General features: G+C 43.7%; 4 protein-coding genes across 7 annotated transcripts; 1 reads left to right on the top strand and 3 right to left on the bottom strand.

Moving 5' to 3' along the window:
- Positions 1-465: 465 nt before the first annotated feature.
- Positions 466-8,450, bottom strand: LOC103708807 (UDP-glycosyltransferase 73E1-like). The gene is made up of 2 exons (XM_008793896.4): positions 6,745-8,450; positions 466-866 (listed from the first exon to the last, which is right to left on the bottom strand). Exon 1 carries the CDS (start codon positions 8,298-8,300, stop codon positions 6,792-6,794), a length of 1,509 nt encoding a protein of 502 aa, XP_008792118.2. The 5' UTR covers positions 8,301-8,450; the 3' UTR covers positions 466-866; positions 6,745-6,791.
- LOC120111523 (E3 ubiquitin-protein ligase RHA2A-like) lies at positions 1,996-6,370 on the bottom strand. 4 transcript variants are annotated; one of them, XM_039128707.1, is made up of 5 exons: positions 5,678-6,370; positions 5,513-5,604; positions 5,368-5,426; positions 4,164-4,214; positions 1,996-2,483 (listed from the first exon to the last, which is right to left on the bottom strand). In XM_039128707.1, exons 1-5 carry the CDS (start codon positions 6,020-6,022, stop codon positions 2,407-2,409), a joined length of 624 nt encoding a protein of 207 aa, XP_038984635.1. In that variant the 5' UTR covers positions 6,023-6,370; the 3' UTR covers positions 1,996-2,406. The 4 variants fall into 4 exon arrangements, with proteins under 4 accessions (XP_038984635.1, XP_038984634.1, XP_038984636.1 ...); XM_039128708.1 differs by lacking the exon at positions 1,996-2,483 and adding an exon at positions 3,261-3,505 and having other exon boundaries at positions 5,678-6,368; XM_039128706.1 differs by having other exon boundaries at positions 2,437-2,483; positions 5,368-5,604; positions 5,678-6,368.
- Positions 8,451-10,166: 1,716 nt separating the features above from the next.
- LOC120111522 (centromere/kinetochore protein zw10 homolog) lies at positions 10,167-11,018 on the bottom strand. Its single transcript, XM_039128704.1, has 2 exons — positions 10,460-11,018; positions 10,167-10,338 (listed from the first exon to the last, which is right to left on the bottom strand). The coding sequence occupies exon 1, from the start codon at positions 10,911-10,913 to the stop codon at positions 10,470-10,472; it is 444 nt and encodes a 147-aa protein (XP_038984632.1). The 5' UTR covers positions 10,914-11,018; the 3' UTR covers positions 10,167-10,338; positions 10,460-10,469.
- A 2,054-nt stretch (positions 11,019-13,072) lies between these two features.
- On the top strand, positions 13,073-14,961 carry LOC103708835 (UDP-glycosyltransferase 73C3-like). The gene has a single exon (XM_017843238.2). The coding sequence runs from the start codon at positions 13,305-13,307 to the stop codon at positions 14,796-14,798; it is 1,494 nt and encodes a 497-aa protein (XP_017698727.2). The 5' UTR covers positions 13,073-13,304; the 3' UTR covers positions 14,799-14,961.
- Positions 14,962-15,581: the final 620 nt, after the last annotated feature.

Genomic DNA, 15,581 nt, shown 5'->3' with positions numbered 1-15,581 from the left:
GATTTATAAGCCAAGTTTTGTTCTCCCAATAGCTCAAGCATTTAGGCGGGAGTCCGTGACAAGCATTACACCCTTTATGAGTTATATGAACCGCTCAGTCTGAAAAATAGCAGAGGATCAAGTTGGATCTCTCGAGTAAGGGTCATCTATCACAAATATATCACGGGATTGGATGGGAAAAATTGCTACAGTTCTATATTAAAAAACAACAAAATTCCCATCAACCCTTATGAACGGATCAACTGCCTGAATTGCTTCAATAGCCTCCTGCCATGTCAAACCGAAACTAAGCAGAGATTAGAGTGGCATGCAATAGGATTACTATCCGATGAAGGATGTACAAAGGTTAGGTATGAGTTTAACCTTGTCATTACCAAAACCTATGTCCCAAAGAAGAAACTAATGTTTTGGAGTAGAGAAAAATCTTGATATCAAGTGGCAGATGTAATACAAACAGACCCATATTTGGACCAAGCACATCTTTTTCTATTAATCAAAACAATTGATCCACAATGCTTCATCGCATTTGACATCATCAGCAATCGCTGGTTCGATATTTTATTCATTGATTTGCTAGGAATTCTTTAAGTTGACTGGTTACACTTTTCCGAATGGGTGCAGATGGAATGCGAGCCACCACCTCGGCTCCAAAGGAGAAGACCAGAGCATCTCTTGCTGTTTGTAGATCCACACCCCTTGCCCGGAAATAGAAGAGTTGGTCTTCTTCAAGGTCACTGATAGCAGCTCCATGTGAACATTTGACATCATCAGCAATGATTTGTAGATTAGGTTTTACATTGGCAGTCGCTCGAGGTGCCAAGAGGAGGGTTCTTGTCAGCTGCCCAGCATCAGTTTGCTGTGCGAACCTGTAAAAATGCCAAAGTTAAGATCTGAAAATGAAGCCTAATTGTTCCTCTTGGTGTACACACACTACAAGAATAATGGTCATTAGCGACGCTTTTTTTTGGCCTTTAACGACGCTGTTAAAAGCGTCGGCTATGCTACAGTGGAGAAATTTTTTTCCGACGCATTGAAAAGCGTCGAGGCTTTCCCGACGCTTTTTAGCGTCGGCAATTGCAAACTTAGCGACGCTTTAAGGCGTCGCTAGCTGTAATGTAACGACGCTTTAAAGCGTCGGTAGCTAACGACGCTTTAAAGCGTCGCTAATTGATTTCTGGTCGACATTTTAGCGACGCTTTAAAGCGTCGCTAATTGGTCGACATTTTAGCGACGCTTTAAAGCGTCGCTAATTGATTTCTGGTCGAAATTTTAACGACGCTTTAAGCGTCGTTAGAATATTAATTTTTTTTAAAAAATAAAAGGCTTTTAATATTAATTCTTGCCTAGAAATCAAACTACCACGAGTCCCTGAAGAATCCCACACCACCTCTACGTCCACCAGTGGCTACGCTATGGCCAGCTGCTTATGCTCCACCGCAACCCAGCCTCAGCCCCCATCCCCACCTCAATCAAGGCGTCCATCACCATCCCGATCCCCATCAGCCACTCCAACAGAAATACCGATCAGGAGGATTCGAGCTCCACCACCATCGCCCTCACCGTCGCTGTCACAGAAATCATCTCAGAAGCAGCCAGCAGAACAAACATAGCTACAGCAACCATCACCATCTTCTAGAAGATCTTCAGAGCCATCTCCAACTCCAACAAGGTCAAGATCTCCCTCACCACCCCAAGAAACCTCCGAGCCACAACAAGAAGCAACAACTCAGGAGCCCAAATTGGTCCAAAAGCTGAATCTTGGGAAGTTGCAGCAGCTGGGAAAGCGAGGGCACAACAAGAATCATAACCTTAGCAGGTGAGAACAAAGGGGCTACCATGTTAATAGGACATGAGACCGCAAACATGCAAGGCATCCTCCACACTCGCAGAGGCCGCAGGCTTAACAACAACAAAGCCGAGGCAAGCAGCGGTAATAAAGAGATCCAGAAACAGTTGTTGAATCATACAGGTAATAAAAATCCAGCAATCACTGCAAGCATCAATAGCAATGTGCAGAGCATCAACAACTCATTGCTACATGAGAGTTCTCTCATACATTACTTTATAGTGCATTAGTACAAATGTCCTGTGTCAGATGATAATTGCAAAATTAGATGCTAATTATAAAGCTAAAAAGATGGTTTAGGTAGACCTAAGGATCAATTACTTTTTGAGAACTATAGTAGGACCGTCAGCACCACATCAGGACCACCAGAAGAACCAACAGAACCATGAACTTCTCTTGTTTGTAGTATATAAATATCTTTGGTCAGATGATGACTATAAACATTAGGAGTACAACATGTCCACAGCTATGGCCAGATCAAGAAGGGAGGATAAAATAACCAGCACTAAGAGAAAGCAAGATGGCTGAAGAAAATTCTATTTTCTGTAAATGGATTGAAGTCAAAATCCAGGTCTCTCTTTCAATACTAACTCTGTCCCAGTTTCATCGGCAAGTATCCATCCTCCAAGTCTTAAACCTGAAACACAACAACACATTCAAACTTTCTTAACTCAACCCAAGCAATGTTAAGTATGCAATACGTTCGTCTGAAAGGATTTTCTTTTTAAACACTAATTTCTGTCCATGGGACTGAGCCAGATCAATGAAGTTTTTTTCGACAAAAACTTGATGCAAACAACAATAATGCATGACATGCTCTCCCATGCACCACATGCCAAAGCCATAACAAATTCTCTGAAAGAAAAGAGAATTTAGAAGAAGTATTAATAACTGTAGAATCCCCAAATGTTAAAAATGCAAGTGTAACTAATGTATAAATCATAAAATATTAAAAACAGTGGATGAATCACAAACCCATACTTAAGAACTGCATTAAATTCCTCATATGGGAATTTATTCTTACAACATAGAAAAGGGAAAGTTATCCCTCCAGTTACTTTTTTTATTCTTAACCACTCTCTAAACACAACAAAAAGAATGAGAGGATAAATTCAACCTTGTAATAGAAATCCAAATCATCATCCTATGCAGCATTAAATATACTTTATTTCTTGTATTTATCCCTCTAACCCAATGCCAAAAAAATTCTGTCCTATTAAATAAGTCGCATCATTTCAACAATATCTGGATGAGTTCTTCTTATCCCCTTAAAATTTATTCTGCAGCCAAATACTGATGCTCAATAGCCTCAGAGGTGGGAAAGTCAGGCTTACGGTGCCTTGTGCTTTCCTGTAAGTGTACTGTCAGAGGCTGCATAAGAATTAACCAGTCCAAGCATGGAACAATTTCCAAATTACCAAAAACAAGCATCTCAATTATTTGTACCAGGTCAAGTGTAAATACCGGACATTTATATTGGATAGAATGCAGTAAGGGATTTACACATGAACTAAACAGAATGGTACCAAAGTTGGACCCATTTCACAACCATCTGAATCATACTTGCAGCCATCTTAGCCTCTTGCTGTGCTGATGAGATCTTGGGAATATTTGTGGATGATGAGGAATGAAACTTGGGCATAAATCCCACTCTTCAAGCTAACATTAAATTCAGTAAGTATGGGTAAAAATAAAGATATACTTAAGAACTGCATTAAATTCATATGGATCAAAACATTTTCTCTAGCAGAAGTTTCCAAGTTTATCTATTTGAGTTGTTCTAGAACATCACAATATCTAGGCATTCAATTGTTTTTTGTTGACATAGCCATCTCTATAGAAGAAGTAACTATCAAATAACAGCAGAAATTTTAATTAGAATACGAACATGTGAGAGTGTGATCAGCCTTGAAAGTAAAAGACATACAATTTTTTACAGAAGCTAATGCCCCATTGCCTGATCATATGCATTTGTTAATATGTAATTCAATTTAGATTATTTGCAACAGAGGACTAAAAGATTATAAGACAGTTCAAAAGGAAATAAGGAATTAAAGAAAAATCATGTAGGTCTCATCCAAATTTGTTTATCCTTGATTACAAAAAGTAACTGAAGAATCCCGGTGGGGAAAGGAAATATAATTAGAAAGGTGAAGGAAAGAAGAACAAGATTTCCAGGTCTGCATCAATATTTCTGTGTATTATGGCATGCCTTCAAGAGTACGTTAACAGCATAATCATCCCATATCTCTCACTGCAAACTAAAACTATCTGAGAAAGAAGAAGCCATTATTATTAATGGAGAAAGAAACGATACCTGTGGCGAAGATAATAGGATAATGTTCTTGAAATTCTCTAATGTCTTCTGCTGAAAAAGGATAAACAAAATGTATCAGCATATTTTAATTTGGGAGCAATAATGTGATCGGTAATAGATCCATAGTACTAATCCCTATTTAAGGTAATCGTTGGAATATAATTAAGCCTTCAAAATTCATGGCTTCCTTATGGTATCCATACCATAAATCCTAAATTCTGTAACGATAACATGGTCAAGACATTTTTTTGGTAGGCTGGAAGCTCATCTTGCCTCATGCCTTGAGGCAAAGTTCTTTGAAAATGCCTTGAGGCTCATGGGGGAGGCTACATATAATGTGACACCTAGATCCAATGGAAGTCTCAATAATGGCCGGCTTATCCTTCAAAATGATGGAAAAGTACTTTGAAAGTGCCATCAGTGCCAGCTAAACCAGGTATTTTATCTTAGAATATGCCCTTCACCACAAAGTGCAAAAGGTGAAAGCAAAAGATTTCCATCAATAAAAAAAGTATAGCCTATGACAATGATATGTTTTTGATATTTTGTTCTTGTAATTGTGCTGCTTTCTTTTGAGTAGGAAATCATTTTACTAAATGAAAATGGTGAACACAGAGAAAAATATCCATCGTTGGAGCTATGAGAGTGTGAAATGCAGCCTATGAGAATAGTCATTGCCACACCGATGTTTAGAAGTGTAGAACTCTAAGAATATCTGATTGGTGGTAATAAGCAATCAAAAGTTCGGCACAAGCATTAGCAGCAAACCTTGTAAAATTATCATTTAAACATGGAACCACTGACATAACATAAATTGTGTCTGTCTACTCACTGAATGTGTAACGACATTCTCTGAGCATCAATAGTTTAGGAGCTGGCAGACCAGCTGATTAAATCAGGTCTGATTGGAACCACCAGAACATTGTTTGGCAAGGTTGGTTCTTCTAGTAATCCATATGAACAGATCAAACCAGCAAGTTCCAAGCAGATAGGCCAGGTTGCATATCAGTGGCATGTTTGATTTATTAAAAGACTGTGCTGAAACCATCAGCCAAGGTTCAAGCGAATGACATTAATTTGGCATAGAATCACTCAATCACCAAACAATAAATCTAATTGCAACCACTAGGGCATTTAAATGTAGTAAAACTTTAATATTAAAGCACCATCAGCTAACAAAAACTATAGCAGCATTGTTTAATACCATCACATCTGGCTTCATTGTCATGCTTCTGACGATCCCTTCTGCCTCTTCCAACAACCCTGCTCGAATCAACAAATCAACCATGCAACCATAATGCTTCATCTCAGGCTGAACCCCATAAACTTTTGACATATTCACAAAGTACCTGCACCCTTCATCCACCAACCCAATGGGCTTTGCACTCTTCTCCAGTTGCATCACTTTAAAGAGGTGCAGTGCCTTCATGAACCTGTTACTCTGCATAGCCCGAAATCATGCAGCTCCAAGAAACCACACCTCTTTCTGCCATTAGATCAAATAACTCCCTCACCAAATCCAGCCGCCGAAGCCGGTCGCCGTCGGCGAGCTCGAAGAGGCACACCACGTAGCCCGGCTCATCTCGTTCCCCCTCCGCGGCCGCCGACGGCAAGGCCTCGTAGGCGAAGGGGCGTCCGGAGGAGGCCACGACGACGAGTCCGGCGAGGCCGGACCCGGCAGCGGAGAAGAGGGGATCGTCGGCCGCGGCGGAGGAGGGGTGGAGGCGTTGGAGGCCGAGGGAGTGGAGGAGGCAGAGGAGGAGGGAGCGGAGGTAGGAGACCCACCCGGCGGCCGCCACGACGAGAAGGATCGGGATGGAGTCGCTGGAGGCGTCGTGGAGTCGGTTCGGGAGCCCCATTTCTTTCCCCCTTCTCCATTCCTTCTTTTAATTTAATTCCTTTCTTAATTTAATAATTATTACAGAGTGAAGAATCGGGAGAAAGAAAGAGGGAGAAGAGGCAGTGGGCGTCTGGGGCGGCGGCGGGGGAGAGGGAGAGGGCTTTGAAGGGGGCATTGAGGAGGAGGAGGAAGGGGATTTGGGCTTATCTGCGGCGGAGGAGGCGGGAGATATCCACAGAGAGGAGGCCAACGGAGAGGGGGAGGAGGGGAAGGAGATGCGGCGGAGGAACGCGATTTGGGGTCGCTCGAAGGAGGGGAATGGCTGAGATCGGCGGAGGGAGGGGAGAGTCGGTCGGCGTGAGCTATAAGGGATTTAAGGCTGCGGAGGGAGAGGGTCGAGGACGTTTATATGCCGACGCTTATTAGCGTCGGTGAATCCATCCAAAGCGTCGGCGAAAGATTTTTTACCAACGCTCTCTCAAAGCGTCGGCATTTACTGTTGCAAGAAAAAAATTGCCGACGCTTTTATCTAGCGTCGGCAATTTAGAGTCGGCAAACATCTCTTTTGTTGTAGTGACATCAATCCGACTTAAAAATGATATCAATCCAGCTGAGAAATTAGAAGCGAGATGTACGGTGATCAGCGCACCTGGAAGTAAAAATTTCAATACAATGAGGAAATGGGCAAATTGCAAGCAATGATCTGTTCAGGACAAGGTCAGGTTATGCAAAATAAATTACCATTACATATTTTCGATACATTCAACGTTCCCCTTTGACGAGCAAATCTACGCACTGTGTTCCTCTTCTTGATCAGAATCGTCGTGTCCATGCTTCAAGGCATACTGAATCAGGCATGCTATGTTCTCTAAGGACGACCCTCCTCCTTCCATTGCGCTCACAGCCTTTTCAGCCAGCTTCCTGGCCCTCTTTCTTCTCTCTTCCCCCTCCTCCCCTTCGTCCATAAGCCTAGAGACTGCCTTTCCTATGTCGTTCCTCTTCGCTGCCGACGGACTATCTTCATTGATATAGTAGAAGGGAACTTTCACCCCAATTGCCACGCCAACGCCCAGCACATCCACAACCAGCTTCTCGTTGACGAATTGGTCCGAAAAACAAGGCCATGTTATCATTGGCACGCCCGCGGACACGGCCTCCATCACCGAGTTCCATCCGCAGTGTGTCATAAATCCTCCGATGGCAGGGTGAGACAGGATGACCACCTGCGGCGCCCACCCCTTAATTACAAGACCCCTGGTGCTTACCCTCTCCTCGAATCCCTCCGACAGCCATTTGTCCACCTCCGACGTCCTCTCCACATCCTTGATCACCCAGATGAAGGGCTGGTTGGATGCCTCCAAACCGTACCCTACTTCAATGAGCTCCCAAGGGCGCATCCGCAGAAGGCTGCCAAAGCTAGCGTAGAGCACGGACTTGGGCTTCCTCGAGTCGAGCCAACATAGAACTCGGTGGTGGTCGATGACAGGCTTGTTCCCTCTGGCAGCCTTGTTGTCAAGATCCTTATTGTAGAGACATAAGGGTCCGATAGTCCATACCTCCTTTCCTGCAACCTTCTTGTAGAGCTCGATATATGAATGCTCCATATCATCAAAAGTGTTCATCACCACCCCGTCCGCCGTCGACTCCGCTTCTAAAGCCTCAGATCGAAGCTTTTCCCACCCTTTTGACCAGAAGAAGCCCGGTAACTGGGCTTTGGTGACCTCGACAGGTTGCGGCAGCTCAGGTAGGAGGACGGGCTCGAAATCATCGGTTATGCGGTCGTAGATCCCGTGCTGCTCCATGAGATGGACGCCTAGAATGAAGAAGCAAGAGGGCCCATGAAAGATGAGCCGTGGCATCCCAAGCTCGCGAGCGACATCCGCCGTCCATGGGTTGCACATGTCGGCGATCATGCATGTTGGACGAGGCCGTTGTGCTCGTAGGTACCGGGCTAGAGGTTCTCGGAGCCGGGGGATGGCATCGAAAATTGTTCTGAAGTAGTCGTTTGAAGGGAGGAGATCCACATTCTCGCAACCATCCGGTAGGCCAGCTTCGGCACAAGGGAACTGGAGCTCGACAAAGTGTATCGGGAGACCGGATTCCTTCACTCGGTCGACGATGGCCTTGATTCGTGCGGCGTTCACCGGGGTGGTGATGAGGCTGACCCGGGCACCTTGTTCCGCGAGTAAACGAGCCAAGTCGACCATGGGGATCATGTGCCCTTGGGCTATCAGTGGGACCAAGATGAAGTGAGGCTTGCGACTGCTGAGACCATTCGTGGAAGCTTGGTTGGTCATCCTAAACGGAGGAACGGATGCGAGTCTCCAAAGAAAGCGCAGAGGTGTAGCTGTGGAAGCTATCAAGGAAGCGACTCTGATGGAGAAGCCACAGATTAGAAAGCAGAGGAAGAGGAGCCAGCATTTATCTGGAACCTTGGACACCTTGCGGTTGCTATTATTTATTATTTTTGGTACTGCTCGAAAGCAAAAATGACCGGGAAGTCCCATGAATTGTGGGCCAGGCTTCTAGATCAAGCCTCAAATCATGACGTGAGCCCCTACATGACCTAACTTGTTTTGAAGCTGAATCTGGTGGCGGTGAATAATGGCGGTGAAAAGATTCTATGCAATTTTGAAACACATCATTTTAATTCTGAATAATGATGGTATTTAATTACAGCTATAAATATGGCTGACCACATGGCTACAAAACTTCTGATTCTGGGGATTGCCATCCATGATCGAGATTTCTGGAAAAACCAACTCTGGTTTCCATGGTAGAAGATAAAATCTCATTACCACCGTCCATCTTGTCGGGTATCTCGTAAATTCCTATCTAAATAATACCAACTTCGCCGGATCAAACGGACACTAGAGTTCATTATCCTATGAAATCTGGCAATCGCCATGTCTTAGAATTTTTATATAGTATTCCATCTCGAAAAAAGAAGAATTTCCTTGTGGTATTATTTATCGGGAGATATATCGGCGACTTCTTTACACATGCATCCCGCCATGCATGACATCACGTCATCCATTATGTTGGGACACGATGAGCGGACCTATGCCATGCATTATGTTCGCATACGAAGCTTAATTCATACTTTTTCTATTTTTTCCAAAGGGCTGGTTGATTTTGACCAAAAAAAAAAAAAAGGGTTGGTTGAGATGATAACGGGACATACGTCATCCATTACGTGCATCGTCAAGTTACTGTCGCTCCCGGCTTCGAGTATAAATACGGAGATGGTCGGATTAAGAAAACCACTGAAACTTGGAACGTTCTGCATTGAGATCCTTTTACCCTTTCCCTGCCCACAATTCCACGGTGACCTCCTCCTCTTCTGTGTTTCTTCCCTGCTAACCTGTAACGGACCTCTTTTCCTGTTTCTGATTCAATTCATTGTCTCACCAGAATCCCAACATGACCCCCCAAGTTGTGATAAATTAACAGTCGAGATGACCCAAAGCTTCACTTCGTTCTTGTTCCACTAATGGTCCAAGGCCACACGATCCCCATGATCGACATGGCTCGTCTGCTTGCCAGTCGAGGTGTCCATGTCAGTGTCATCACCGCGCCCCTCAACGCTGCTCGAATCAAGACCGTCATCGACCGTGTGAAGGCATCACAACTTCCGACTTGTTGATCTAGATATTTGACTCGTCGTCCCATGGATCAAATAGAATTCTTTTTTTCAAAATTCTTTTCTTGTCACAGTGTCACTCCTAGACTCAATAATAACATTACTTGCATCAGTATCTCAACCATTAAAATAGAAAAATGTTTTTTTTTGAACATAATTTCACTACTACAAAATGAATCTTTTACGACGTTTTTCGCTTATAAACATCGACAATTTTGACTCCAACGCTTTTCGTCTATGTCAGTGGAATTTTTTTTACCGACGCTTTTGAAAAACGTTGGAAATAATGAAAGTTTTGCCAACGCGTTATTTTTCTAAAAAAAATAAAAGGCTCAGTTATAAAATTGTAATGGCGCTTCAACGGGAGCTTTTGTTTTCTATTTTTTTGGAAAAAAGTTAACCTGTATCCGGCTTAAAAAAAACTCAATTCCATTCTTCATATTCTACTTCTTCTAAAATTAGAACAACAAATGCACAAGATAGATTAAAAAAATAACAGAAAAGAACAATAAATGCCTCCATTATTGATAATTTTTTACAAGAAGCATATGCCCCATTTATTGATCTTTTACGAGAAGCATATTTACAAATTCTTCACCTCAAGAAAATTTTCACCTCCTTCAGACGATCATAGAAAACAAGGAAAGAATTGTTGGTGCCACCGGCTCCCATTGCTGCAATCTCTTCTCGATCTTGAAAAATTTATCCACCAAAAAAGGAAAAAAGAAATTAGAAAAAAATCAAGAAAAGAAAGAAAAAGAGAATGAAAAAAGGGGTTAGAGATCACTGCGCCAGTTCTTGCTCTCTACTGACCTCCTCCATCTCAGAAACCCGCCTTCAAATCCCTCACGGCTACGGAAGCCTCCACCAACCTCCCGACCCTGAGATCCTCCCTCGAAGACCGCAGCCTCTCCCACAGCAGGGATATAGTCTGCACCATGCACAACGCCTCCCGCCGCTCCTCCAACTCCCGCCACTTGCTCCAGATCTCCTCGGTGATCTCTCGGATCTCGCGGTCGAGGGGGAGGTCAGAGAGAAGACAGAGGGCGTCGGAGAGGGTGGCAGCGGCGGCATCAGTGCCAGAGACGGCCTGGGAGCAACAGGAGAAGATGTCGGCGAAGTCTTGGCGGTGGGCGAAGACGTAGTCGTGCACCTTATCCTTGATGTGGAGCGATCGGATCTGGAGATGGTCAATGCAGAGGCGGAGGTCGGGAGCGGAGAGAGGGGAGGAGTCGTCAAGGTCCTGGACCGAGAGGAGATCCCTCATGTTGATGGAGCCCAAGAGGATGAAGGCGGCTGGGGGAATGGGAAAAGAGGTTTTGCTGGGGGTTGGGATGAAGACGGGGGTTAGGGATTTGTATCAAAAAAAAAAAAGTGGAGGTTAGGGATTTTGGCCGCCCGCGGGTTTTGGGGAGAGGATTTTGGCCGCTCGTGGGTTTGGAGGGTGGGGTGGGCGAAATTTTGGCCTCCGACAACGCTTTATATGAAGCGTTGTGAGCCAGATTTTAAATTTTTGGCCTCCAACGACGTTTATGGCCAAAGCTAACTCTCGACACTTATTAGTGTCGTCTAATTCTGATTTTTTCTAACTTTACCAAAAAGCATGGGTAAATATTGGCGTAGTGACAAAATTGCCGATGCTTCTTTCTTGCGTCGGTAATAAAGGGTTGGAAAAATCTATTTTTGTTGTAGTGTTTTATGGATTTTTTTTAATACAAAATTGCATGTGAATTATGTGAGGGTAAGAATCATACATCTACCTTTAGGCCATCTTAATATGAACTTTGATGGTAGCGTATCCGGTGATGAAAAGAGAGCAGATATTTGTTTTGTGATTAGGAGCCAAGACTCTAGGCTGATCGGGGGCGAAGCACCACTGGTTTGACAGCTATAAAGGCAGAGCTTAGGGCAACAAATCATGAGGGTAGACCGTATCCTCCTTGAGGAGGATTCAGCGATGATGATCGATTGGATTCAAGAGGAGAGGCGGAGAGGGGATAGGAATCTCCTGCTCTGCGATATCCGTTAGATGGTGAAGAGCTGAAATGCCTTTCAAACTGTGTATGTATACCAAAAGGCGAACAGAATTGCCGACTGAATCGCTATCTATGCTGCCCAATATTTCGAAGAGATTTTCTTGATAGACCACGAGGCCGCTTCTCTATTACTTCGGTTTTTTTTTTTTTTTTTTTTTTTTTTCTTGGTTCCGCTGGCTACATCGATGTCAGAACAGCGTGCGCAGCCTTTGAAAAAAAAAATCATGCACCCACTCTGCCACCAAAGCTGACCAAACACCGAGAGTTGTCCACGTGGAGGGAACTCGATGTCAAATTCACTGGGATAACGATCACCACTTAGCTGCCTTCGTCACGCCATACGCCTGCCTTCATTTCTTAAAGACAAAAGTATCACCGCACCAATCCCCTCTCACATCACAAATTAAAGGGTTGAAATAATCCGGTTCTCCTCGAGAGACATGGCACACGGAGAATGCTTGTGGCATATTTAACGAATGATACAATTTACAAGGAACTATGTATAGCATTAGCGTATTCCCTAAGTAAACATCCACGTACACCTCATAAGCAACAGCTCTTTTCAGTATCTGGTACTTCGGTGTTTCCAAGCCTGAAGTATTGTAGACCCGCGGCCATTGTGCATAAGGAGAACTGAAAGACCATATTCATATGCGTCAAAAAAGGTCGACGAAACTGGATGACAAATATATAATAAATAGGCTAATGGCTGTTCTAAAACATCCCATAGAGCTTCCAATGAAAAATAATTTTCTTTATGGAATCCCACACATCCTATAGGTAGAAAATATAGAAGGTAAACCCTAAAAATAAAGAGAGAGATTCTATGCAATTTTGGAACATATCATTTTAGTATTTAATTACAGCTATAAATAAGGCTGACCACATGGCTACAGAACTTCTGATTCTTTGGATTGCCACCCATGATTGGGAAGACCAACTCTGGTTTCCATGGTAGAAGATAAAATCTCATCACCACCGTCCATCTTGTCGTGATCTCATAAATTCCTGTCTAAATAATACCAACTTCGCCAGATCAAATGGAGCACACTAAACTAATACCAACTTCGCCGGATCAAATGGAGCACACTAGAGTTCATTATCCTATGAAATCTGGCATTGGCCATGTCTTAGAATTTCTATATAGTATTCCATCTCAAAAAAAAGAAGAATTTCCTTTGTAGTATTATTTATCGGGAGATATGTTGGTGACTTCTTTACACATGCATCCCGCCATGCATGACATCACGTCATCCATTATGTTGGGACACGATGAGCGGGCATATGCCATACATTATGTTCACATACGAAGCTTAATTCATACTTTTTTTATTTTTTCCAAAGGGTTGGATGAGATGATGACGGGACATATGTGATCCATTACGTGCACAGTCAAGTTATTGTTGCTCCCGGCTACGGGTATAAATATAGGGATGGTCGGATCCTCGGATTAAGATAACCACTGAAACTTGGAACGTTCTGCATTGAGATCCTTTTACCCTTTCCCTGCCCACAATTCCATGGTGACCTCCTTCTCTCCTCTTCTGTGTTTCTTCCCTAATAACCAGTGACGGACCTACTCTCCTGTTTCTGATTCAATTCATTGTCACCAAAATCCCAACATGGCCACCCAAAATGCGATAAACGGTCGAGATAGCCCAAAGCTTCACTTCGTTCTGGTTCCGCCAATGGCCCAAGGCCACACGATCCCTATGATCGACATGGCTCGTCTGCTTGCGAGTCGAGGTGTCCATGTCAGTGTCATCACCACGTCCCTCAACGCTGCTCGAATCAAGACCGTCATCGACCGTGTGAAGGCATCGCAACTTCCGATCCAATTTGTATCTCTCTCATTCCCCTGCAGCATTGTAGGTCTGCCCGAGGGGTGCGAGAACATCGACACCTTGCCTTCCAACGATCATCTCAAGAGCTTCTTGGATGCATGTGCTTTGCTCGGAGAGCCGTTAATATTGCACCTCAAAGAGCAAAAGCTGCCCCCGAGCTGCATCATCTCTTATTTCTGTCACATTTGGACTGGAGATGTCGCTCGAGAGTTTCGCATCCCAAGGTTCGCATTCAATGGCTTCGGTGGCTTCTCTACTCTCTGCAGGCACATCGTCCTTACCAATGAATTGTACAAAAACATATCAGATGAGATGGAGGTCGTCGTCGTGCCTGGATTTCCCCATCATCTTGAGTTACCAAAGGGCCAATTACCCTCGAACGTGGGCGGGCGAGGCATGGACAAATTTTTCGAGGAGTTGAAGGAGGACCAGCCAAGGCTTGATGGCATAATAATAAACACCTTCGATGACTTGGAGGCTTTGTACATCGAGAGCTACCAAAAGGCCATAGCGAAGAAGGTTTGGACGATTGGACCGATGTCGCTCTACAATAAAGATGCTGCGGATATGGCTGCAAGGGGGAACCTAGCCTCGATCGATGGTAACCGTTGTTTGCGCTGGCTTGATTCTATGAAGCCAAGCTCTGTGATCTATGTGAGTTTTGGAAGCATTGCTAGCCCTATTCCTCCACAGCTTGTTGAGATCGGACTGGGCTTGGAGGCCTCGAACCGTCCTTTTATTTGGGTGATAAAAGCTGGAGATAAGTCTCCGGAGGTGGAGAAATGGCTATCGGAGGGGTTCGAGGAGCGAGTGAGGTCGAGGGGTCTTATCATTAGAGGGTGGGCACCGCAGGTGATGATCCTTTCACACCCGGCAATCGGAGGGTTCATGACACACTGCGGATGGAACTCGACGCTGGAGGGGGTGGCGACAGGCGTGCCAATGATAACATGGCCCCACTTTGGAGAGCAGTTTCTAAACGAGAAACTGATGGTGGAGGTGTTGAAAATTGGAGTTGCAGTTGGGGTTAAGAAGATGACAAGATGGGGGATTAAGAACAGTGAAGTACTAGTAAAGAGGAAAGATGTACAGAAGGCAGTGAGTGCATTGATGGATGAAGGGGAGGATGGGGTGGAGAGAAAAAAGAGAGTTAGGAAAATGGGGGAGAAGGCTAGGAAGGCGATGGAAGAAGGAGGCTCGTCTTACGGGAACATGACTCTCCTCGCCAAACACGTCCAGAGACTCCAGACTAACATGCTCGCACCGGCATAGAAAGAGAGGACTCAGGAGAGGATTACTTTTATGTTTGTTCAGATCTGGGAGCTGTGATTTTGTACCATTTTTTGACGTTTTGTCTTTTAATTTTTCTATTTTGATTTTTCTATCTAAACTGAATACCATCATTGTTACAACAAAGAATGATGAGCGGATATTCCTCACGCATTAATATTGGTTTTATTAATATAATGAGAGCATCATGGTGCATGCATGGATAAATACATGCACTTGTATACGCGCGTATGTATATGTATATATATGTGTGTGTATATGTATATATATATATATATATATATAGAGAGAGAGAGAGAGAGAGAGAGAGAGAGAGAGAGAGAGGATATTGCCCCAAACCCTTGTGATTGGGCACTCTCAACTCCACTGCAACCAATTTAGATGGAGTTTCCAACTCCATTCCATCTCACTTTTGAAGGGCTTCTCAAAATAATATATAGTCTCATTTATTTTCATGTGTAACAATCATCAAAAACATTCAATTAACCTAGTTTGGAATTAGATCCCCAAATAAGATTCAATATACAAAATAGCCTATGTCAAGCTGCCTTGTGGAAAATATATATCTGACTTCTTTTTTGTTATTATATTTAATAATAAACAAAAAATATTGGTATAAAAGCTAGCAATATCGGACATAGACTGTATTTTTCATACGAAAGAAGAATTTACTTCCTCCATTTTTATCAGCCTACGAATCTGTATTCGGTGCTTTGATATCTGTGCAGTTGATGAACCTGGCCTCGATGTCCTTCATTCTGCAAA

This window comes from Phoenix dactylifera, chromosome 8 (genome assembly GCF_009389715.1).
Source record: "Phoenix dactylifera cultivar Barhee BC4 chromosome 8, palm_55x_up_171113_PBpolish2nd_filt_p, whole genome shotgun sequence".
Classification (NCBI taxonomy): Eukaryota; Viridiplantae; Streptophyta; class Magnoliopsida; order Arecales; family Arecaceae; genus Phoenix; species Phoenix dactylifera.
The sequence above is the reverse complement of the archived record's forward strand: the minus strand, read 5'-3'. Positions and strand labels throughout refer to the sequence as shown.

Excerpts from the sequence above, each read along its gene's own strand:
- LOC120111522 (XM_039128704.1), bottom strand. The coding sequence starts at position 10,913 with ATGAGGGATCTCCTCTCGGTCCAGGACCTTGACGACTCCTCCCCTCTC.
- LOC103708835 (XM_017843238.2), top strand. The coding sequence starts at position 13,305 with ATGGCCACCCAAAATGCGATAAACGGTCGAGATAGCCCAAAGCTTCAC.
- LOC120111523 (XM_039128705.1), bottom strand. The coding sequence starts at position 6,022 with ATGGGGCTCCCGAACCGACTCCACGACGCCTCCAGCGACTCCATCCCG. Across the intron at positions 5,605-5,677 it reads GGCTTCGGCGGCTGGATTTG|AGTAACAGGTTCATGAAGGC; the intron begins GTGAGGGAGTTA and ends CGGGCTATGCAG. Across the intron at positions 3,506-4,163 it reads TCCTATTATCTTCGCCACAG|CTTGAAGAGTGGGATTTATG; the intron begins GTATCGTTTCTT and ends ATTTAATGTTAG.
- LOC103708807 (XM_008793896.4), bottom strand. The coding sequence starts at position 8,300 with ATGACCAACCAAGCTTCCACGAATGGTCTCAGCAGTCGCAAGCCTCAC.